The following is a 22,677-nucleotide window of genomic DNA, read 5'->3' as shown; positions in this document are numbered from 1 at the left end:
GACTAGTTATGGAAAAGAACGTTTATTTTAATGTTATATTTTTATATATGTCAAACAAAGTAAATTCTCTGCGTATTTCATCGTAAGAGAAAAAACAACGTTCGTGTAAAACATGAAATATCAAACGAGAAAACTCGGACTAACCTGTAAACATGTCACGCTACTCGCTGCAGGCGTGCGCGCCTCAGCTTTCAGGGGAAATACCAAAAATTAGAACACGTTATGGCTGATCAGCTGCCAAAGAGATGAAATCTGACAGTAGTAAAGGTAACAATACTGCCACCGAGGACTCGCTGTAATTACAAAAGTAACAGCTTCCTGTCTGAATGAACGTGTCACACTCACTTTACATAAGGCGGTAAAATCGAGCCCGGCACAAAGTCTCAGACGAAATCACCCGTTTAATGTTTATAAAGTCAGAGCGCTCACAGCACGGACACTGGGCCGATCGATGCCGCCATCATTTCATCCCCTTTTGAAGAAAAATGTGAAATACTGAAAAATTATTGCCTCTAAGATGTGACCACTCCCAGAAAAATGAACTTTTTCATACCAAAAATATTGTTTAAAGTTCAGACCAAAATCATCGATTACGACTCGCAGATGCAGCGAACTGAGTGCAGAAATACAGAAGCGCTGGCGAGGACGCGTCCCGCCCACCGCAGAGGAAACCTTTAGCGGTTCTTCACGCTGTCAGTGAGAGACGACGGGGTTAATACTCCTGTGGGGTTACACGCGGCGGCCACTCAGAAACTGACTTCATCATCAGCGGCTGGGTTTCCAGGTTCTGTGGGCGGCTTTAAATTAAGGCACATGGTGTTTCTGAAAAATGCTTTTTAAAGTTACTCGTGCTGTAACTGTCTACAGCTGCCTGCTGTGAGCTCAGATGCTTCCTGTACATCAGAGTGCAGCACACCTGGAGGAGCTCCCCCTGCACCTCTGGAGGAGCCCCTGCACATCTGGAGGAGCCCCTGCACATCTGGAGGAGCCCCAGCACCGAGCGCACAGAGCCGAGCTTCCACCGATCAAATCTGCATCAGGACAGGTTTTTATTTTCTTTGAGCCGCTGAAACTCTGATTTTGGTTTTTAAAAGCAGCGAGGAAACAAACCGATGAAGGCGGAGCAGACGAGCGTGTTTCCGGTCACACGCACGGTTAGTCGCGTCGTTTCCATCGCGCTACGTTCAGTCTCGCTGGGCTTTTCACACAAACTTATGACATCTGAAGACGGCCCCTTGCTACAGGAAACTGCGACGGGCAGTTTCTCCTTCATTTTATGTGTAAAGGTCATATACGAACTATTGCTGAGGTCACTCGTACATTCATGGGTTAAAAAAGAAAAAAAGCAGCTGTGCAGAGTTTTCTTGGTCATTTAAAACCTCCTCAGTCATCGTCTCTCTTTCTCCTCTTTGGACCAGGACTTCCCTTTAGATCCAGAAAGTCTCTCAGTCTCTTCCTGAAGTCCTCGAGTTTGGATTCCGGTATTAACCCTTCTTCTTTTTCCAACTTTAACCTCTCGTCTTCTCGGCCATGCTGCGATCTGCTTGCGTGTCCAGCGGCAGTTTGCGGGTTTGAGTTCGGTGCGGTGAGGAGTGAAGGATGGAGCTCCGAACTCAGAGTTTCCACCAACTTCATCCGGAAACTTTCCCGCAGTTTCTGCAACTCGTCGTCCTGAAAACAGCAGAGAGAAGGCAGAGTGACGGCTCGTCCTGCTGCTCAGTTATCTCAGCGAGTCTGCGCTGAAGCCGAGCGTCGGCAGCTCGGCGTCACTGAAAGAAGCCAAAGCTCGCGCGTCAGCTGCACGGCAAACATGGCTGCAGGCGGTGAAATCAGCCCTAAATTCTGATTATTTATTTTCAAATTATACGTCCAACATCTTCAGACGTGAAACACCTGTGAGGACGAGAAAGGAAGCCGGCGCATCGACGCCACACTCACAGCAGTGCTCGATGAGGTCGAGAATAATTAGCCGACACTAGCGGACAGGTATCACCTGAACAGGTAAGACTGACTCCAGGTCATTTTCCTGCTCTCTCTTTAAACTCGGGGAACTAACAGTAGCAGCAGGTTAACAGGAAGCACGGCTTTCGCAGCCGCTAAAAAGGCGCCGTATCCTTCAGGTTTCTTTGACGTTTCAGGGACAGGTGCCGCGGGGTGAGGGGCGGGGAAAAGCTGATCAGGACCACAGACTCTCACATCCACAGCACAACTCTGCTGCTCTTATCACCGAGGCAACGCCACTCAGGCTTCATGGTAAAACTCTGCCTCCTAGTGGTGAAAGTTTAAGGTACAGTTTTAAAACAAATACCTGCATAAAAAAGTTGGACGTTATGAAGGCGAGCCATATTTTACTTTGTGTCCTTATAACTGAGCAGCTGTGCTCACAAGCACAAACAGCCCTTTAGAGACCTGGATTATTATTATTATTATTATTATTATTATTATTATTATTATTATTATTATTATTATTAATGGAATAATTAATGTGTTTCATCCATCCGGCATTTTAATTTCATGATAGTATCAAAAAGTACAGTTTAACACCGTCTCATTAATTCATTAAAGAGAGACAAACAGTTCATCGGCTCCGTGTTTGACTCCACCTGCTCCGTGCGTACCTGAGAGGCGTCTTTAAACAGAGTCCACATGTCAGAGACGAGCTCCGCGGCCGTTTGATACGGAGGAGGCCGGCGGAGGGTCAGGCGGTCCGATATAGACTTCAGCCGAGACAAACCGCCAAACTGAAGAGAAGAAAACAGAAAGTCTTCATCGCTGTGACCTGATCAGGCTGCAGGAGCGCCACCTGCTGGTTCAACGACAGCTACAGGAGACCCTTTATTTTGCGTTTCCCAGGTTTATTTTCATTCATGCACCTTTTATGAAGTGTATAAACTTGTTAGCTGCTAAAAGCTTCTACTCTGACTGGAGCTTTGTTCAGACTGACCTGAGAGCACCGACTGCAGACTTCAACCTTCAGATGCAGAACGAGACACTCGCACCTCTGAAAAACAAAAACAGACACAACACACAAAACTTTAGAAGAAAATCTACCACAAACCGATGGAGACAAGAGTCACGTTGTGAAGTGAGGTTCATGAGTAAGCGTTTGTGAGCAGACGCTGACCCTGAGGCTCTGCAGACTGAGGCTGGTGCGCTGAAGTCTCTCGGTGCTGTAGGGGTCCGACGGGTCTGACAGGTTCTGACATAATGAACAGGCCCACTCTGACCTGCAGGACAAGGTCAAACAGCAGAGGTCACTTCACTGTGTGATGTTACTGACACTCATAGTATGCACTTCCTGCAGAGGTTTTGATGCTCAATCACCAGGTAAGGAAGACCCAAAGAGCTGATTCTGTTCATCTGGACGTTTCCAGAGAAACGTTTCGTCATCATCAGGTGACGTCTTCAGTCTCAGCTGACTGCAGGTCTCAATCTTATAAACAGGACATTTGCACAATGACTGAAACCAGCCCACTGAGGAACAATGGGCTGTGAGGTCAGTTCCTTCAGCATTAAGACTTGTCATGACAGCAATTTGCAGTACGGCTGTTCGATATAACCATATATATCCATCGTTTCTGTTGGAGCTATTTGTTCTTTATTTTTGTTTTTGTTCTTATTTTTGAAATTAGTTAAAGTTTGTTGTTAGTTTACTTATATTTTGGGGTTTATTTGTCGGTTAATATTTTGTTTTAAATGATTTGTTTTGTTTGTTGTTATTTTGTTAAATTAGTCAGTAAGAGCTGTAGGGCCATTTTGTTTCTATAAATAAAGAGACTGGTATAGGACCAGCATGCATTGGGGTGGGCCTATGGTTTTTTACCAGAGCAGGAGAAGCAGTAGGAAGGATCTTGTTATTGCTTGCCAAATGGATAAATAAACCAAAACCAAAACTCTCAACTAAAAGGTTTGGACAATGGACTTCTTTTGCCTGCGTACGAAATATTACCTCAGTGCAGCAGTGGCTTGTGGACTTTAAGTTGTGGGACGTTTGATCATACAAAAGTAAAGGAATTGCCACTACACAAAGTAAAAAACCTTCCCGTGGACAAAGGAATGATCCTTCATTAATGGATATAAGGATTTCAAGGATCACCGTCGAACTCGAATAAAAGGTATTGGATCGTCTGGTGAGTAATCCAGACGGATTTGATGTTGAGGCCTGGATCAACATGTCACTCGTTCATCAAAGCTGGTGAGTGATAATATTGTTTAAGCCGTAAAGGAAAACGGTGAAGCTATTGGAGTTTAAAGACATAATTTCACTACAAAGACTGATGAACTGAGTTTTGACGTACTAAATTGGTGCATAATAGGATCGCTAATTGAAACATGCCAACGCCCTCTGTGGAAATGTTTGTCCGCTGCAAAAGGCAGGTAAATGGATGTCATGTTTGTACTTTAGGCTATGGACTCTCAGTGTGCTGTGCATCTTTATGAAGTTTGAAATAATCCAAGAGGACAATAAAAATGTCGGATATTAAGAGTAAACGAGAGGATGACACTGAGATGCAAGCAGAGAAAAGAAGCGTTAAATTTACGCCAAAAGGTTTGGATTTGTATATAAAGACATGCCAAGAAAAGCGCAGTTCAATGTGTAAGCAAGCATCTAAGTACATGGGGAAAATTTCCGCTTTAATGACCTCACATGAAAACGTTAAGGAAGTGTCTTCTGAATTTGGGAAGTTTATTAAATGCTATCAAGATGCAAACGCTTTGCAAGAATCCTTTTTAAGTTTGCCACTGCCAGAAGATGAAGTGAAAAGGCAAGTTGCACATTTTCAGTCGAAGGTGACAGCATTCTCTGTTTTTATGGACAAAGTAAAGGTTTGGTTGCAGGAGGCGGGCGAGCCGTATACTGAACAAAACAATACTGTTCGTAATGATAAAGCTGTTGAAAGTTTGGATGAAATAAAACCTGAAGACAGTGTCTCTAATATCTCAAGTGTAAAACCACCTTCAAAAACATTGTCACAGCAAAGTCGAATTTCATCAACATCTTCCGCACGCATTAAAGCTGCGGCTGACAAGGCAGCGCTCATGGAGCGACTCGCTGCATTAAAGAAAAAACATTCTATCGAAGCGCAAGAGGAAAAACTGAGAAAAGAAAAGGAGAAACTGAGAAAAGAAAAGGAGACATTATCCTTGGAAACAGAGCTAGCAGCCACTAATGCAAAGCTTCGTGTCTTAAAAATAAATTCAGTTTGTAGCTCTGAGCATTCTGATGGAATGAACTCTTATTTTGAAAGAGGGCACGTACAAGAAGCGCCTAGTTTAAATCCTTGTGCCGATACATTTGTTCCAACATCAAGAGATTACTCTGGTATAAATTCTGCATCTGAATCACAAGTAATCGTACCTAGACAAAGTCAAACCCAACATCAGGTTGATGATTCAGCTCAAGTGACGCAGCAAACACAGCCTCAGTCTCCTACTTTGACTGGGAATTGCACGAAGGAGATTGTAAATATTATGCAAAAACAAAATGACATCACTACTTTGCTTGTAAAACAAAACTTATCTTCTGTCCTCCCCGCCAGAAACATCCCTGTGTTTGATGGAAACCCTTTACAGTACAGATCATTTATGAATGCCTTTGAAAATGGAGTGGAAGCTAAAACTGATAACTGGAGCGACTGTTTGCATTTTTTAGAGCAGTTCACTAGGGGGCAGCCTAGGGATTTGGTGCATAGTTGTCAGCACTTACCACCTGAGCAGGGCTATTCCACAGCCAAAGATCTTCTTGAAGAACATTTTGGGAACGAAAATAAAATTGCCTCTGCATATATGGAGAGGATTGTGAGTTGGGTACCTATTAAAAGTGAGGATGTGAAAGGTCTACAGTCATTCTCTCTTTTTCTTCAAGGATGTTCGAATCTAACACAGCAAGTTGTTTATATGAAGGAGTTGGATTTGCCCTCAAATATGAGAATGGTTGTTATGAAACTTCCATACAAATTGAGGGAAAAATGGAGAGTTGTTGCCTATGAACTGCAGGAACAAAATGGTTACAGAGCAGTGTTCACTGATCTGGTTGCCTTTATAATAAAACAGGTAAAAGTAGCATCAGATCCAGTGTTTGGCAACATCCAAGACTCACAATCTGGAAGCAGCTTTAAAGCTTCAAGTTCTACCAAGCAAAGGAGAAAAGGAAGTAGTTTTGCCACTAATGTCAGTACAGTGCCAGGAATCAGAGCTCAAACAACTGGAAGCAGAACAACTTCCGCCGTTCTGCATAGTTGTTTGTTTTGTTCACACAGCAACCATTTACTAGAGAATTGTAAGCAGTTTAAAGCTAAAACGCATCAGGATAAGTTGACTTTTATCAAGGAAAGGGGAATTTGTTTTGGTTGTTTAAAAGTTGGTCACACAAGCAAAGACTGTAGGAGTCGTTTGGATTGCGACGTGTGTCACCAAAGGCACCCAGGGGTTCTTCATATAGAGTGAAAGGATCCAGGTGCGTCTTCGGAACAAACTCAACAGAGGACAAACTCTAATGTCAACTTTTCAACTGCAACCACTCAGACATGTGGGTATATTGGGGCTGGTCATGAAGTTGATGCAATTTTTTCTATAGTTCCAGTTCAAGTTAAGAGCCAAAAGAGTAATAAAATTGTGCAAACCTATGCGTTTTTGGATCCTGGAAGTTCAGGTACATTCTGTACAGAAACTTTGGCAAAAAGGCTGAATGTAAAAGGTAAAAAGACCAATATCTTTTTGAGAACAATGAGTCAAGATAGGATTGTTAGTACACAAGTTCTGTCTGGTTTGGAAGTGTCTGGTTTGGAAGCAAATGATTTCATGCCATTGCCAGATGTTTTGACTCAAAAGACTATGCCAGTTTCTACAGTTAATATTCCCCAGCAAAGCGACATCGATCAGTGGCCTCATCTTAAACCTGTTAAACTGTACAACGTTAATGCAGATGTGGAGCTACTGATAGGCACTGATGCTTCCAATGTTTTGGAGCCATGGAAGGTGATAAACAGTGTGGGAGGTGGACCTTATGCTGTAAAAACAAAAGTTGGCTGGGTCATAAATGGTCCCCTGCGCACTGGAAGTAACAGTGGAAATAAAACCAACTGCACTGCTGTAACAGCCAATAGGATTTCTGTTGAGCGTCTTGAAGACATGTTGATTAAACAGTACAATCATGATTTTAATGAAAGATCATCAGCGGAGCAGACTGAAATGTCTAGAGAGGATCTGTGTTTCATGGATATTGTTAGTAGTTCAATAAAGCTTATTGGAAATCATTATCACATTGATTTGCCTTTCAGGAGAGAAGGTTCCAGTTTGCCAAATAACCTCTGTGTCGCGGAGCAGCGTCTCCAGAGTCTCAGACGGAGATTTGAAAAGGATACTCATTATAAGGATGAATACACTAAATGTGTAAACAACATGCTTGAACGAGGATATGCCGAGTTTGTGCCTGTAGATGAGTTGCACAAAGATGATGGAAAGGTGTGGTACATCCCTCATCATGGAGTGTATCATCCCACAAAGGGCAAATTAAGAGTTGTATTTGACTGTGGAACAACTTATAAAGGAGCATCATTGAACAGCCAGCTTCTACAGGGACCTGATCTCACGAGCTCGCTGGTTGGGGTTCTGATCAGATTTAGACAAGAGCCTGTTGCATTAATGGCGGACATTGATTCCATGTTTCACCAAGTTCACGTCTCAGAAAAACATGTCAACTTTCTCCGTTTCCTGTGGTGGCAACATGGCAACACTTCAAGGTCTGCACAGGAATGCAGGATGAAAGTGCATTTGTTTGGAGCTGTATCTTCGCCAAGTTGTGCAAATTATGCTCTACAGAGAACTGCAGATGATAATGCACAACAGTTTCCAGCTGAAGTGGTTGATACAGTCAAAAGAAACTTTTATGTGGATGATTGTTTGAAATCTGTTGCTTCAGAAGAGGAGGCAGTGCACATGGTGAAGAGGCTGACAGATATCTGCGCTAAAGGAGGATTTAAGCTTTCAAAATGGATCAGCAACAGTCGCACAGTGCTCATGTCAATCCCAGAGGAAAGAAGAGCAAAGGAAATTAAGGATCTGGATTTGGACACAGATCAACTTCCAGTTGAGAGAGCACTGGGTTTACAGTGGTGCATAGCAACAGACAAGTTCCAGTTCAGAACCTCCCTGCAGGACCGTCCAACAACCAGAAGGGGAATTTTGTCTGTGGTCAGCTCACTGTATGATCCTTTGGGAATCTTGTCTCCCTTCAGTATGCCAGCTAAACTGTTGCTACAAGAGCTTTGCCGACAAAATTTGAAGTGGGATGAAGTTATTCCCCACTCTCTTTCCCAGCGGTGGCGTGATTGGCTGGAGGATCTCCAGCTGATTTCAAAGTTTAAAGTGGAACGTTGCATTAAACCAAATTGCTTTGGAAGACCAGATAGGGCACAACTTCATCATTTTTCTGATGCAAGTCAAGATGGGTATGGAACGGTGTCATATTTAAAGTTGGAAAAGAATAACGTCACGCATGTTGCTTTTATCCTGGGAAAGGCTAGAGTTGCTCCTCTCAAGCAAACTACAATTCCCAGGTTGGAATTGACGGCTGCAGTTCTTGCAGTTCGGGTGGACAGGCTTCTGCAAAAGGAGCTGCAAGTCAGGTTGGAAAAATCAGTTTTTTGGACTGATAGCACAACAGTACTGAAATACATCTCCAATGAAACCAGAAGATTCAATACTTTTGTTGCAAACAGAATTGCTGTTATTCGGGAAGCAACAGATGTGAATCAGTGGAGATACGTTTCTTCTAAGGAGAATCCTGCAGATGACGCATCCAGAGGTATGAGAGCTGGGGATCTCCTCAAATGTAGGAGATGGATAAAAGGGCCAGAATTTCTCTATGAGTCAGAAAAGGAATGGCCTAAACTGGATGTGGAGTACAGTGTAATTTCTGCAGATGACCCAGAGGTCAAAAGGGACCTGACAATGAATGCCATTGTGAGAGAATTACAAAATCCTACCAGCCATTTTATCCTCTACTTCTCGTCTTGGGCAAAACTTAAAATCTCTGTAGCCTGGCTTTTAAAGATGAAAGAGGTCTTGGTGTTGTTGGCACAGAAGAGGAAAGAGTTGCTTGCTGCAGGTTTGAATAAGAATGATCCGGAAGGTCAGAAAGAAGTGGAGATAAGAATGGAAAGATTTGAGACCACTTTGAAGAAAGGAAATCTCACTCCAGAAGACTTGGCAAAGGCAGAACAAGCTATTCTTCAATATGCACAACAACAGAAATTTACGACTGAAATGGCTTTAATCCGCAATGGCCTCAAAGGAGTTTCTAAGGGAAATTGGCTCTACAAACTTGATCCAGTGTTGGATGCAGGAATCCTCAGAGTGGGTGGCCGATTGAATAAAGCAGCCATGCCTATGGAATTAAAGCATCCTGTAATTTTGACAAAAGATATGCATGTGTCAACACTGATTTTACGCCATATCCATCAAAGGTTGGGACATGCAGGAAGAGCACACATGCTGTCAAAACTAAGACAAAATTACTGGATACTAAATGCAAATTCTGCTGCCAGGAAAATCATCTCTCGTTGTGTCACGTGTAGACGCAACAGAGGAAAGTTTGTTGAACAAAAGATGGCGGATCTGCCTGAAGAGAGAGTCCTGCCAGACACAGCTCCATTCACAAATGTTGGAGTGGACTATTTTGGACCTATAAGTGTTAAAAGAGGACGAAGTCTCCTTAAAAGGTATGGAGTTCTTTTTACCTGTTTCACCAGTTGTGCAGTACATCTGGAGATTGCATGTACACTTGATACAGACTCTTGTATAAATGCTGTGAGGAGGTTCATCTGTAGACGAGGCCCAGTTACGACCATCAGATCTGATAATGCTACAAATTTTGTTGGGGCGAATCGAGAGTTGAAAGAAAGTTTGACTGAGCTGGACCATGCCAAAATTCAAAAGGCTTTTGTTCAGGATGGCATGAAATGGAACTTCAACATTCCAGCAGCCTCTCACCAAGGCGGTGTGTGGGAGCGTCTCATTCGTTCAATAAAGAATATTTTAGCCTCAGTTCTTAAGGAGCAAGTTCTGGATGATGAAGGACTCCACACAGTCTTCTGTGAGGTTGAAGCTATAATGAACGACAGACCCATTACTAAAGTTTCAGATGACTCAAATGATCTTGAAGCACTGACACCCAATCACTTGTTGTTGCTGAAAAATAAACCAGTTTTTCCACCAGGACTGTTTCATCCAAGTGATTTGCATGTCAGGAAAAGGTGGAAACAGGTACAGTACATGGCAGAGTTGTTCTGGAAGAGATGGCTTTCTGAGTACCTACCTTTGATGCAAGAAAGACAAAAATGGATGAGGACTAAAAGATGTCTTATACCTGGAGATGTTGTTTTAATTGCAGACGCTACAGCTCCAAGAGGATCATGGATGATGGCGAAAGTATGTAAACCAGGATGCAAAAGGCTTGGTGCGTTCTGTGAGACTACAAACAAGGACCAGTGTTTTGGAAAGGCCAGTGACAAAACTTATTTTGCTACTGGAAGCCTCATCGTGAAGAAAATCCTCAATGAAAATTAAGGATTTGTTTAAGGGAATAGCTCCTCCTTTTGGGACTTTAAAGTAATTGTGATTGTATGCACAATTAGGGGCCGGAGTGTTGGAGCTATTTGTTCTTTATTTTTGTTTTTGTTCTTATTTTTGAAATTAGTTAAAGTTTGTTGTTAGTTTACTTATATTTTGGGGTTTATTTGTCGGTTAATATTTTGTTTTAAATGATTTGTTTTGTTTGTTGTTATTTTGTTAAATTAGTCAGTAAGAGCTGTAGGGCCATTTTGTTTCTATAAATAAAGAGACTGGTATAGGACCAGCATGCATTGGGGTGGGCCTATGGTTTTTTACCAGAGCAGGAGAAGCAGTAGGAAGGATCTTGTTATTGCTTGCCAAATGGATAAATAAACCAAAACCAAAACTCTCAACTAAAAGGTTTGGACAATGGACTTCTTTTGCCTGCGTACGAAATATTACCTCAGTGCAGCAGTGGCTTGTGGACTTTAAGTTGTGGGACGTTTGATCATACAAAAGTAAAGGAATTGCCACTACAGTTTCATTTTACGCTATCGTTTGTTTCGTGGTGTCGAAAAATAAACTGTTTACGTCAATATTTTTTCATGTTCTGATGTCACTGTAGTGACTATATTCATTTCTTAAAGTTCTCTCTTTCTCTTATATTTAATATAATATATATATATATATTATTTTATATATATATATATATATATATATATATATATATATATATATATATATATATATATATATATATATATATAATATAATAATATCACCACACTACAGACGGACAAGCGCCTGTTTTTATGCGTTGTCGTTAGCAACAACGACGGTAACAGCATCGCGTGTCCGCTTGTTTATGTTCCACATAAACCTTTCACAATAAAGCTCAAGATCCTGTTGAGACTTTTCAAAATAAACTGAATCACATGAAAGAGCAGATTATTTACGGATGAAAATTTAAAAAAAGAGCCGCCAGGAGCTAAAAAATAAACCTTAGACTCAAACGTTAGAACAGGCTTTTCCCCGCAGCACGCCGTGTAATAAATACTCACAAAGAAAACGGCGCCGTTACAACTTATGTCTAAAAATGTGTCGTTTCATGCATCGGTTAAAACACTCGACTCCAGCTGGAAACACTTCACACAAGTCGAGCTGCTCAAGATTCACAGAATTTACATAAATGTTAAACTTTTGTGACTTATATGGTTATCGGGACGATAGACGTCTTATATCGGGATATGAGATTTTGGTTAAATCACACAGCCTGATTTGCATATCAATGCTGAAGGAACTGACCTCCCAGCCCATTGTTCCCTCAGTGGGCTGTTTCAGTCATTATGTAAATGTCCTGTTTATAAGATTGAAACCTGCAGTCAGCTGAGGCTGAAGACGTCACCTGGATGATGACGAAACGTTTCTCTGGAAACGTCCAGATGAACAGAATCAATGTTAAGAGACTTCCTGCAGAGGTTTCATAATAAAAGTAAATCAGGAAAGAGTTGAGTTTTGTTCATAATAACTTAAAATGAAAAAAAAAAAAACTTTTTGAATAGGCTTTAGATTGATTTTCAATCCAATGGTCACACATCAGTGGACTTCAGTCATCTTAAAGAAGCAAAAGGATAAAAATTATTTTTCTTACCAAAAGTCGAGTCCAACTGGGGGGACGTGGCAGTCTCTGTGGTATCCTCGACCACAGGCAGAGCAGATGATCGAAGTGCCGGGCGATGCACAAACCGAGCAGGCAAGAATCTCCAGGGTTATCGGAGAGTCTGGGGACGATTCCGGCTTCATGAAATCCTCTTTGTCAGCCGGCCCGTCTTCGGCATCGGACTGCAACGGAGCACAACGACGACAGTCTCTTAAAGCTGAGCGGTTCATTTTATAATCCAACTTTCTCAAGTTTGCCTGGGTTACAGATCGTGCATCCTACCTGACAGTCGTCGCTCATTTCCTCCAGGTAAATCTCATCTTCAGTCTCTCCAGGTAACAGACGAAAACTGGGAAGGGACCGTCCAAATCTTGGCAGGGACACAGGCAGTCTCAACACGGACACTTTGGGCTGCCACCGACTCAGACTGAAGTCCTCCTGTCCAATCACGGCGCTCAGCTCTTCGATGTCCTTGTCAGGAGTTACCAGTGTTGGTAAGTCGTCTTTTGGCTCGAGGGCGTTCGGTTTTGCTTCATCAGAGACACAAGTGGCGTGCTCGGTTTCTTTCGTTTCCTGGACCTCCTCAGTATCTTGTATAGTGCTATCACAGCGAGAGTCAACCACCAAGCCCTCCACGGGAACCTGCTGAGTCTGTTCCTGAGGGGAGGGGGGATGAAGTGTGCTGTCGAGTTCCTGAAGCGAGGACAAAGGGCTGCTGGGTAAAGCCGGGCTCGTATCCTCCATGGTTTGCTGCTCTGACGGTAACGTGCCGCTCGGTCCGTCGCAGCTAGAGTTTCCCGCAGAAGTCTCTGGACTCACTTCTGTGATGCTGCTTTCCTCGAGGCCGCTTCGTTTCTGCGCCGAGGCCGGATGGAAAGCGCGCTGATCAGGCAGCCTGATGAGAGCAGTCTCGTTGAGCAGCACCTGATACATACTCTGAGTGTTGGTCAGCATGACGATGGTGGGCTGGTTCCAGTGAGGACCAGCGGTTTGGTTCAGAACCTGCAGTGGTTGGACGGGTTTAAGTGAGGATAGAAACTGACCCGCCGACAGGGGGAACGTGGAGCCGGCAGGCAGCATGCTGAGAACAACTGAGGAACGGGAGGCGTCAGTTTGGGGGAGGAACAAATAGCTGGGAGATGAACAACTGGTGGCGGAGGAGGGAGAACTGATGAAGGACGACAAGGTTGGAGTGATAGAGGGAGCGAAGATCTGTGACGTACTGAGACTGCTGACTGGAAAAAGCGAGTGAGACGTGTGGAGCAGCGAGCGAGACGTGTGGAGCAGCGAGCTGTGCGCCGCTGTGGAGCAGGTGGTGCTGGGCGGGGTGGCAGAGGAGGAGTATACGAAAGCTACAGAGGACGAAGTGGACGAGGAATTCCAAAGAGATGAAGGAATGCTGACGGAAACAGGCGAGGCAGCGTTACTGCTGGTCAGAACAGCAAAGGTGGATGTGGGTGGGCTGGTGGAGGAGGAGTTTATGGTTGTCGAGGAGGTGGTGGTGGCATCAGAGTTGACTGGAACAAGTAGGTTAGGATTACTGAAGTTACTTGTTTGGGGGAGGAGGCACCAGGAGGACACGGGACGGGCGGAGTTTAATGTGGAGGAGGTGGCTGGAGAACCAGCCAACACCATGCTTGAATGTGTAACAAGAGGTTTGAACTGATTCGGAGAGGCGCTCGGCGAGTTAGAAATCTGAGCAGGTGGGCAGGTGGAAGAGACGGTTGGAGGAGAAACAGACGAGAGGCAGGCGGAGGAGGACAGACGAAGATTAGACTGATCGTAGGGCAAGAGCCACGCCGAAGGGCGACACGTGGAACTATCTGGAACAACCAGGTTAGTGACACGGCTGTCGAGAGTCTGGAAAACAGACGCGGTGGTGGCTGCTGGACAGGTGGAGGTGGGAAGAGGGGTGGATAAGGAGGAGGGGGGAAACGCAGACAACTGATTGGTTAAATGTGGTGACGAGAAGCTACTGATGGTAACAGGTGTGTCGGGGGAGGTGTTGGCTTGAGCGATGGAGCCGGTGAACACTGGATTGGTGGAGGTGGAAGGAGTATAAGAGGAGGTGGAGGAGTGGGGAAACATGGAGGTTGTGGAGGATGGAGGAATAGTGGGCTGACTGGACACAAGTGCTGACAGACTGGGACGGGTGGAGATGAAAGGAGTGATGGAGGAGGGAAACATGGCGATCGTGGAGGACAGAGGAACGCTGGGCTGAGCAGACACAGACGTTGATGGTGGAGGGAGAACACTGGTAGTAGCTGGTGGGTTACAGTTCATAGCTTTGCCAGTTTGAGGGGTGCTGTCAGTGGGCAATGGAAAGGTGGAGGTGTGAGCAGGGGGGGTAATGGAAGTGGAGCAGCTGGATAAGAGCGTGCACAAAAGAGAGGCACGGCTGGTTGGAGCGCCTGGGGCATTACAGGATGGGGGGAGGGGCCTGTTGGAGGTTGCAGGAGAGGTGGCGGTTGGAGGGAGAGCATGACTCAACTGACCCGATGGGGAACTCGAGGGCGGAGATCGAGGATTGACCGAATCCTGAGTGCCAACCTGGTTGTGAGTGAGGAGATTATAAAGGGTTAGGTTGGGCGAAAATTTCCAAAGGGCCGAAGATGAACTTGACTGTGAGGATGGAGACGGTGTAGCAGCACAGTCATCAGGAACAGGTGTAGCACTGGAACCGGCCGTCTCAGTTTGGGGGCCGGGGGATGCCAGACAGGTGGAGGGAGACTTGAAAGAAGTGGAGTCTGTTCCATGTGTGGGGGCAGATGAGGATGTAAACGACAGATGAAGCGAATGAGAAGCAGAGGCGCTGTCCATCACGGTGCTGGAGATGGGGTTGCAGGTGGTGGTGGGAGGAGGGGCAGCAGGAGTCGCCGGAGTTCCTGTGTTTTTATCCAAGGTTGGTGGCACAGCGAAAGGGATCCAGGAAACATGAAGGTTACCTGGAAACCGAAACAATGGAGGAAGAGGAGATGGAGGAGGGTGCAGCAATTATTTTCTCTCGATTAAACTACATCCAAACTCAAACAGCATCGACATGAACTCTGAACTCGTAAAATGATTCGGTTTGGTTTCCACACGTACGGCCGAGCATCCGCTGCAAAGCTGAAGACAACATAACAAACAGATACACGAGCGGACTTACAAAGCTCAGAGAGGGTTTCCTCGTAACCCAACTTGGTAATGAGCTTCACTTCAGGCATTTTCAGAGGGGGGTCCGAGTCCTGATCTAGAAGCTCCTTCATTTGGGTTTTAATCTGGCAGAGAAAACAAAGCACGGATAAAATGGTTGGTTCACCGTCTACGCTCTACATCACCAGATTAACGTTTTCTGCACAACTTCTGTTTGTTTGCAACAGTGTTGCGTTTTGTTTTCAAAGATTTTTATAAACAATGATTATCTGATATGATTGGGGGACGCTCATAGGGATCCCTGTGCATGACTTAAGAGTCACATGATGTGCGAAACGTCCCTTTTTAGGGGTTTTAATCTTTGTTGAGCCAGATAAGGGAGGAAAGCCTGGCTTTGATGGACTTTAGTCTAACTCTGTGGGGACGTACCAGTGAGGACTGGCTCCTCCCACAGTTTCGCATCTACAGCAGACATTAGTGAAGATAGGCGACATCCATGAACATGGAAACAACTCCAGTCTCTTTGCTTCTAACTGTTGTTGTTAGATTTCTGTCATGACTGTTCATGTATGATTTACATGTTTAAACGTCTCTATCGCTCTGTAAAGACTTCAATATTCAATATTAGTCACACAGCATTTTGAGAGTCAGTGCGCCTCGCATGTTTTCATATTATGGTATGATGAGTACAGCTGCAGTGTGTCTGCCACATCTCTGTGTACCTGTGCGGTGTGTGAGAGCAGGGTCGGCAGGTCGGTGAGATTTCGGGCCTTTTCGAGCGTTTCCTTCATGGACATTTGGCTCTGCTGCAGCTGCTTCATCTTCACCATCCTCCCCTGAATCTGCTCACATTCCAGCTCATACACCTTCTACACACACACACACACACACACACACACACAAATCATTTTTTAGGCGCTCCATTTTTTTGTATTTTACCAGAAACGTTGGCGTGCGAGGCTGAGTGAGCACAGACTTTTGATACTGAGAGCAGCAGCAGATAAGACTCAAGGTTACGCTGAGGAGTGAAACTCACTGCAACAACTTCAGAGCACAGACTGAAAGACTTCTAAGAAACATCAGCAAGAAGAAAAATCTGTTCATAAATTCGGTTCCTATTTTGAGAAAAGATTTGCGTCACTTTCTAACAAATGAGAAACGTGCACTTGAAGCTGAGGCAGCGGATCAACTCTGGCTGCAGAAAACAAAGACTTAGATAGAGACGGGGACACTGCAGAGAGAAACAGGAAATGACATCAGCCTGCTAGATAGTCAACAATATTTAAAACAGCTGATGGATGTTACCTTTATGTCTTTGAGGAGTGACACCATTTTCGCTTTCAGAAGTTTAGCAAACGCGACGAATCCCGCCTGCAGCTCGGTCCTCAGACGAGACTCTGTTTGCTCGATGCTCTGCAGCCTGAAACACAGCAGAAGCACGAGGGGGGGTTATTTTCCAGAAAGTCCTCAGACGGGACAGCGAGCACCTGAGGAAGGTTCAAGTTATTAATACTAAGTAGGAATGAGGTGGCGAGCTTTACCGCGTGGAGACTCAGAACAGTGAAATTCAGTGAATGTAACACAAATTCTCTGAATGTTTCCAAACATGAAGATAACGAGTAAAAGTCTGTGTGAGGATTCACAGCAGCGCGGAGGCTGACAGTGGGAGCGTTTCACGTTAACGAGCAATAACGACTTCAAACCCGACGCAGTATGGTGATGGGAGATCAGGAGGAGGCCCTGCAGCCTGTGGCGAGTGACACTTTGATCCTTTCCTGCTCCGTGTTTGAGACGTCACAGGTCAGGATGTTTATCAAGCCACGCTGCACACTTTCCAAGGGCAGCCACACATTATTCCCGTCCACGCTCTTCTGCTTATCGTTGTCAGGGTCACGGGGGGGTGGAGCCTACCCCGCAGAGTACACCCTGGATAGGTCGCCGGTCTGTCGCAGGGCCAACACGTAGAGACTGACAACCATTCACACTCACACACAGTATTCCCGTTTAAGAGTATTTCCAGTGCCACTGTGTAAATGGAAATGTTGTTTTTTTGCCCTCTGTGGCAGATTTCAGGCCCACAAATGATTCGACCAACACAGAACTGAACGTACAGAGACGGTGTTTTTGTGTTGGCCGGTCTGCACACGGTTAAAGACACCCGCTCTGCTGCTCCTCTGTACATTTACTCATAATCTGCTAAATGAAAACACATTTAAGAAGATTAAAAACACTCGAGCTGCTGATATACATTTCTGTTTGGTTCTGTGGAGTAAGGATTTATTCTGCTGGTGAGCCATCGTCTTTTCAGGAAGTAAACAGTGAAATCATCAGTCGTACCTGGTCTCCATGTCCTGCAGACTCCGCCTCACCGTGTCCTCCTGCCTCGTCGTGGAATGAACGTACACGTCCAGCTGCTTCTTCAGGCTGACCACCGCCTCACTGACAAAGCGGTACCTGGAAACAAAAGCAGCTCACGGCTCAGTGTGCCGGCTCACGTCTGCACTACAACCACTTTAACTCGAGAACGCGTCCGACCCGGCTCACCTGTGGTTCATGTGAGTCGTCAGCTGGCAGTCTCTGCAGGTGAGCTGCTTACAGGTGAAGCAGATGAGTTGGAGTGGCTCAGATGGGTGGAGTCTGCAGAACTTGGTGGGAGAAGACAAGATGTTTCCTGAAGAGACACACACACACACAGATTATCACTTAGTTTGCTCACTGACCGTGATCTCGATGATTACTATAATATAACAGGTTGTAACAGATGAGGTAAAATCAGGTTCCCACTGAAACCGTCTCTGGACCGAGCGCCCAGACCTGAAACAAAGTATGAAAATAAAGTAAAATATGTAACAATGTAGTACAAATACTGAGTGTACGGTGTTTGATATTATCTGCGGGACTTTCCCTTCGTTTCCACGTGTTGGGCTCGGAGCTCAGTGGAAGTTTGGCAGGTGAGGGAGACGCTGGAGTCCTGACACGCTAATGGTGTAAACACAGAAGCTGGAAAGCACCAGTGTTTCTGAGCTGAACACTGCAGAGACAGGCTGGGCTTAGCAGACCACTCCCCATTAAAGCGAGTCGTCGTTTCTACAGCTCGACCCGTCGGGTCAAAAAGACTAAACTCTGTCCGGCTGTTGGAGGATTCAGTTCTTCAACAATAAATAAAAACAGTGGACTGAAGCGCCTCTGGCTGCTCCGGCTCTTGGAACCATCACATCCTGTTTCATTTGTATCAAACTCCAATTCATGAACCAAATACTTCACAAGTTGTGGCTTACACACACTTGGATGTGCTTCTACACTTTTACAACATAAAAGATCTTTTTGAAGCTCGTCACTAAGTCAAAGGTCAACAGCGACGGTCAGCTGACAGCAGAGAGCAGTTTCTCTCCAACAGAATCTGGATCTGGGTGTGGGTGGGGTTTTTTTACCTTCTGGCGGGTGATGGAGGAGCCTGTGTGATCTGGTCACCGTGACTCTGCGATGCGCCGACACACAGACGCCGCACAGAGCTTCATTACAGTCGAGACACCAACATGCGGCGGAGGCTGCGTCGCAGTTGCTGCACTGAGGAGATGAGAAGGCGGAGACGTTCACAGGTGAGACCGAACTCCAGCTGGAGGTCTTTTCTTTTATCAGTCAATTTAAATGCCATAAAAATCACACAAATTCACGTTTCCTGCACGTACGGACCACGGGAGATCCTGAAAGTGTGTCACAAGACAGAACGGTCTTCATAGGGCTCGTGGTGTCTTCACCAGCCTCACAGTGCTCTACGTGCATGCAAACACACACTCACACACATTTTCCACATGCTTGACTTTTGTTGCCATGATGCCAGGCATCTCAATGAGACTTTTTACCTGGATAAATAAAGGACTAATAATAATAAAATGCTGCTGCAGGATCATATGTAAATATTCTTTGGTTAAAAAGCTCAAAGCAGGAGATCCTGGTGCAGATACAGATAAATAAAATAAGGTTTGCTGGAGGTTCCCACGCCACCGTCTGAGTTACCTGCTGACTCAGGTTGTCTTCTGATGCTCCTGTCGCTTCCATGTTGCTCAGCAAAGTTGCTTCCTGAAAGACAGAAGCTGATGAAGTCCGGCAGCTATGATGAGAACATTTGTGGCGTTGGTGATGTGCCAATCTAATATGTGAATCAGTAATCAGTCTGATCCTGACACAAAAAGCTAGATCTGACATTGGTGACATGGTTCCCCTTTACTTTACCAGGCGACAGCAGCAGCTAGCGGGAGCGCTAACATAGCACGGAGGAAGTGATCCAAAGAAGCAGGTTCAACAAACTCTAAAATCAGAAACTCTTTGTTTTTGGTTCCAGAAAGGCTGATCACAGATTATGTGCAGGAGTAAAGAAAGTCATCATCAGTGGAGCTCTGATCCCAGGATTCCCCACAGCAAAGAGTAAATAAGGAGCGGAGCCTCCATGTTAGTCTTTGGACACAGTGCGCACCGTGATGTTCATCTTAATCAGGACGGGCTCGGGTCACTCTGTCATCATCATAAACATCCGCAACAGTTTATCAGCGTTTCAGTTTCTTAATCAAGTTTCATGTTGCCGACGGACGCCACAGGCTGTTTTTATAACACACTGTCTTTACTGTTTTATAACTTTATCTCATTTCAGCCTTCAGTGACAGACGGCAGCTTTCTCACAGACACGTAACTGAAAAAAATACAATTTGAATTTAAAGTTTTGTCTGTAAAGACAAACAAGCTGTAGGAAATTTCAAATCAATGTCTACATGTTGGTAATTTACATTTGAAATAGTTCAGCACAGTTTTGGAAGGATGGTCTCGTTAAATACAAACAGCTTACAGATCGTGGACAGAATAACAGTACGATCAGCTGTGATCAGATCCTGATCAGATATCATGCAACTGGATCCAGGTTGGAGTCTCCTGCCGTGTAGTCGGACCTACTGAGACTGATTTATGTGATTTATATTAATTTAAGAGACTGAATCTTTCAAAATGTTGAATTTATGAACAAATCGATACAAAATGTGAACACAGTGAAACTCACTTTAATCTCATTTCAGCCTCATCTTCACTCAGTGACGCAGGTCGTCCAAAGGGGGCACAGATATACGTATATATACCCTCACTGTGTTTACAGCCCCTTGCTGCACTTTAAGAAAATCTTCCAAGTGAACAGACTAAGCTCAGACAGTCTGTTACCATGGCAACTGACTCAGAGTTCACTCTCTTTAACAGTAAACCTGAGTTTCGCTCATCTGAGAGCTGCTATTAACGGTATTTGTAGTTTGAACGCTGACCATGAGTCTGCGCTCATGTTTGTGCGATGGTGCCGTTTTGTTGGTCACACAGCTGCAGCGTTCGTGCAGTCGCGTGGAGGACAGCGCAAAGGTTTCTGACTGCAACGCTGCTGCAGATGGACAGAAACAACTTCCTGGGAAACATCGTCCATTACGTCAGAGTCTGACCCCGCAGCTCTTGTAATAAAGGTCCATATGTGGCCTCTGCGGGCCCTCCAGAGCTGAGTCCACATACTACAGCAACCACGCTGCCACAGAAACAACCGCAACTCAGCGCGTCTCCTCTGAGCCACATCTGACACTGGGCTTCGTGGGTTTGTCACCCTCAAGTCCACCCTCACGGGAAAAACCGTTAGAGCCACACATAAAACACACGCAGGCGTGTCTGTGGAGGATCTCGGTCATCCAGGTCATGGAAGTTTCACCTCTCATCAGTCCTTCAGTTACAGGGTTTAGCGTGTCTCCACTAGTCACGTCACGGAGCGCGTGCCTGAGGGCCAAGGTGAGCCGAACATCATGTAAACACAGAGGAGCGTCCCAAACACCGCCATGACGTCATCGCGCGGGAAATGGAGTTTTTGCTTCCCACGGTCGCCAAGTGCTGGCTCGGGGCGTGGTCTGACGAGTGGCGCCGCGATTTGGCGCTGTGTAAATAAACCTGAGCTGAGCTAGACCCGGACCCGAAACGCCGCTAAGGGGGCCGAGAGCCCCGTGTCAGAGACCAGCTCCGACACCGGAGGTTCAGCCGAGATGTCATGGACTCACCGTCACCGTCCGCTCCATCCACAGACACGCACACCGTCGACATTCACGGTAACACGAGTCCTCCCGGTTTAGCCTGGAACCAACAAGAACCGTTACAAACACAACACAGATATAACTTCCGCCCCGCTTCTTCTTCTGGTCCGCGCAGGTGACGTCCCGACTGTGAGCGTATTACCGCCACCTGCTGGTCGTCACCGGAAACCTGTGGTATTTACAGACCTGCTGCAGGTTTGGGAAACAGCGGAGCGTCAGAAACACGTTTATACACTCATCGACCACTTTGTTAGGTACACCTCGCTGCGAGTCCCTCACTAACATAAGGAAACACATTAGACATAAAAACACGTCATAAACATCAACCGTCACCTCTGTCCCGTTGTGTTGTTGTTATATTCATGGTGCTGGAAACCTTCCTCGGAGACGTGGGTCCACCACATCCCGGAGGTGCGCTGCTGGACTGAGATCAGGTGACTGTGGACCTTTCAACAGGTCAGTTTGCCCTCGTCTACCTGCCTGAATACACTGAGCTGCTGCCACGTGATTGGCTGGTTACATAATCAGGGCTCAACAGGTGTACCTAACAAAGTGTCCAGTGAGTGAATATATTGGATTTTAAATATATTTTATTTTGTTAATATATATATTTACCTTTTTAAATGTATTATTATTTAAATACATTTGAGATGTTAACATGTTTTGAAAGTAATTTTATGTATTACTCTAAGATAATTAGCAAATTAGTAAAATAGAGTTTATTACTGGGAAATCGAGGTGGATAATAAAGAAAAGAAGGGGCGTGTCCTGTCTGTTTTCACTGTATCACTTCGCACCAAATGCAAAGATGCTAAAAACACAATTTTTTTAAAAAAGATATCCTGATGTTACAACAAAACCGTGTCGGGCTGTGTCCTCAGTCTATAACAAGTTGAGCTTTTCTGCTCTTTCCAGAATTATAATAATTACAGCTTCACTCAAATATGGCTGAGGTGGTGAAGCAGCCCTGCAAACACACAAAACTCTGCTTCAGATTCAAATGAAGACACAAACCTGAGACCTGATGCAGCAGACGTGTTCAAGGTTTGATGCTGTGAGAAAAGCTTTAGTACACTCACAGACTAGAAGTGCAGAAGAAGGTCAGAGAGGATGAATGCACGAGCACAGCTTACAGGGTATCACCTCAGTCTGGTTTCATGGTTTCACACTTCATTCCCTCACCATGTGGTGGTTGATGGAGGTCAGTCTGAGGACTCTTTGCTTCTCAGA

At 45.2% G+C, this 22,677-nt stretch overlaps 1 protein-coding gene across 2 annotated transcripts; it reads right to left on the bottom strand.

Moving 5' to 3' along the window:
• Positions 1-6: 6 nt before the first annotated feature.
• On the bottom strand, positions 7-21,553 carry trim33l (tripartite motif containing 33, like). 2 transcript variants are annotated; one of them, XM_082550588.1, is made up of 14 exons: positions 21,415-21,553; positions 19,367-19,429; positions 18,781-18,916; positions 17,894-18,020; positions 17,687-17,803; positions 16,655-16,769; positions 16,072-16,218; positions 15,363-15,474; positions 12,497-15,159; positions 12,206-12,396; positions 3,125-3,227; positions 2,945-3,001; positions 2,619-2,741; positions 7-1,671 (listed from the first exon to the last, which is right to left on the bottom strand). In XM_082550588.1, the coding sequence occupies exons 1-14, from the start codon at positions 21,430-21,432 to the stop codon at positions 1,384-1,386; spliced, it is 4,260 nt and encodes a 1,419-aa protein (XP_082406714.1). In that variant the 5' UTR covers positions 21,433-21,553; the 3' UTR covers positions 7-1,383. The 2 variants fall into 2 exon arrangements, with proteins under 2 accessions (XP_082406714.1, XP_082406715.1); XM_082550589.1 differs by lacking the exon at positions 21,415-21,553 and adding an exon at positions 20,397-20,630.
• Between the last annotated feature and the right edge of the window lie 1,124 nt (positions 21,554-22,677).

This window comes from Aulonocara stuartgranti (assembly GCF_965226115.1).
Source record: "Aulonocara stuartgranti genome assembly, chromosome: 11".
Lineage (NCBI taxonomy): Eukaryota > Metazoa > Chordata > Actinopteri > Cichliformes > Cichlidae > Aulonocara > Aulonocara stuartgranti.
Note: the sequence above shows the minus strand (reverse complement) of the source record. Positions and strands in the feature narration are given on the sequence as shown.

Excerpts from the sequence above, each read along its gene's own strand:
- trim33l (XM_082550588.1), bottom strand. Across the intron at positions 18,917-19,366 it reads AAGACAACCTGAGTCAGCAG|TGCAGCAACTGCGACGCAGC; the intron begins GTAACTCAGACG and ends TCATCTCCTCAG. Across the intron at positions 16,770-17,686 it reads CTGCAGGACATGGAGACCAG|GCTGCAGAGCATCGAGCAAA; the intron begins GTACGACTGATG and ends GCTGTGTTTCAG.